At 39.7% G+C, this 1769-nt stretch overlaps 1 protein-coding gene across 2 annotated transcripts in view; it reads right to left on the bottom strand.

The window, feature by feature from the left end:
* Positions 1-998, bottom strand: part of LOC122065367 (sterol 3-beta-glucosyltransferase UGT80B1-like) — a 27934-nt gene extending 26936 nt beyond the window's left edge. The window contains exons 1-2 of one of the 2 annotated variants that reach the window (XM_042629186.1): positions 781-998; positions 9-354 (exon numbers count right to left, since the gene is read on the bottom strand). In XM_042629186.1, the coding sequence (XP_042485120.1) occupies positions 9-116 (108 nt within the window). In that variant the 5' untranslated portion in view covers positions 117-354; positions 781-998. The remainder of the gene's footprint in view (positions 1-8; positions 355-780) is intronic. The other variant, XM_042629187.1, reaches the window with a different exon arrangement.
* Between the last annotated feature and the right edge of the window lie 771 nt (positions 999-1769).

Raw genomic sequence — 1769 nt, forward strand, 5'->3', positions numbered from 1 at the left:
TTCTCCACCAAATCCGAAGAATCAGAGTTGCTCTGCCCCATCAGCTCCATTAACTGGCAGCCAACAGTTTCACTTTCTAAACCTTTCCGTGAATGAGCAAATTCATTGCCCTCCATTTCATATTCTGAAAAGCGTTGCTTCAACAACAGAACTGGACGTGAGTGGAACTCGAATGACCTTCAGGTAAAGAGTTCTGACTTCCTCAGACTCCTACTACAATCCAAAGGTCAAAGCCTAAGACAATAGAGAGCCCTAGAAATCATGGGAACTTGACCTCGAAACCTGAAAATAGAGACCTTCCAAACTCTTTCTCGCAATTCATTGAGCAGTAGTAACCTACCACCTTTCTTACACCTAACAGTCAATCAAACAAGTAGAACGTAGGGTAAGCACGCTGTCAGTCGGTCCTACTCCATAGTTAACACGATCAAAGGAAACGATTTCAACTAACTGCTCACCCTGAGAAGAAATCAAAACCGAAAGCAAAGAAATCGAAAATCCACACAGACACAGGCTTTGAATATATCGGAAAGATAAAACCCTTTTTTAATAATGATGAACAGTAAAAGCTCGAGAAAACAAAACCAAAACTTCAAGCTTTCAGAGCTCTTCTGCAAAACCGCCAAAACCCTAAGAACGAATGTTTAAACTCTGAAGCACCTTTCTTCACCAAACTTAACGGTTCAAAGTACTACGAACACTGAGAAGCTTTGGAAAAAAATTCAAGAACCAAAGGAAACCATGACAAACCGCACAAAAAAAGTGTCGAACATCACGTACTTCAGGTTGCTCATACAAGAATCTCCTTCGGTAACCGATATTTGAATTAACCGCGATCCGGAACCATCGATGATCTCAAGAACAACTACAGTTGGAATTCGAAAACGCAGAAGAACAGTTATCAACAAATCTTTACCTGGTTTTGATCCAAAAAGAGGAATTCAAAACGAAATGCTGAATTCAAGCATTCACTTCTTGTTTTAATCTACAGAGTTGAACAGATTTTTGTTGAACCGTTTCCACAGTATCAGTAGGTACAAGCGAATCAGAAAAGAAAGACATTTAAGGACTAAAAGGATACCTTTATACGCGTAGGGATAATCCTTATAGGCTTACGGCGGCGGCGCCAGATCATTGTAGGCCTCACTGAGATTCCCCTGTCCGTCGCGAGGGAACAAAAAGACCGTCACTCGCCGCTAATGGCTCACACGATTGGGGCAGAGTGAAAATGATTACATCACCCGCTGAGTGGATCACCCAATTAAGTCAAATGGAGGAAAAAGGTATCTAGTGGTGTTTAGGTAAATAAACTCCAGTTTGGGATTTACTAACCTTGATGTGGGTGACGTAATCATTTTTGGCCTGTAGCTGTGGTTTGTTTTTTTTCTTAGTGAGCCTGTAGCTGTGGTCTGGGGACCCGTTTTGGAGATTTTTGCCATTTTTCTTAACGCTTAAGTTATATGCTTCCCATCTACCAAGAAAAAGGAAAAAAAAAAGGGAAAGGAAGATATTCCAATTGTTGGTTTTTAAAATTTCTTTGGAATCGATCTGATCCAGTGACCGATTCCTGAAATTTGAAATCCCTCAATTGTTTCTAACTATGCATCATATTTAGGCAATGGAATTAGTTGCTTAGTGGAAGAAAGCTCTTGTTTATCATCGTTTAAGTTGACACACCACACTATTACTTGTTGGTCTTGCAAAAATACTGCTTCAACCTAAGACCATGATCATTATCATGAAGTACCTTTTTTTTAAAAAAAAAAAAA

The sequence above is a fragment of the Macadamia integrifolia genome, unplaced genomic scaffold (assembly GCF_013358625.1).
Source record: "Macadamia integrifolia cultivar HAES 741 unplaced genomic scaffold, SCU_Mint_v3 scaffold1985, whole genome shotgun sequence".
Taxonomy (NCBI): domain Eukaryota; kingdom Viridiplantae; phylum Streptophyta; class Magnoliopsida; order Proteales; family Proteaceae; genus Macadamia; species Macadamia integrifolia.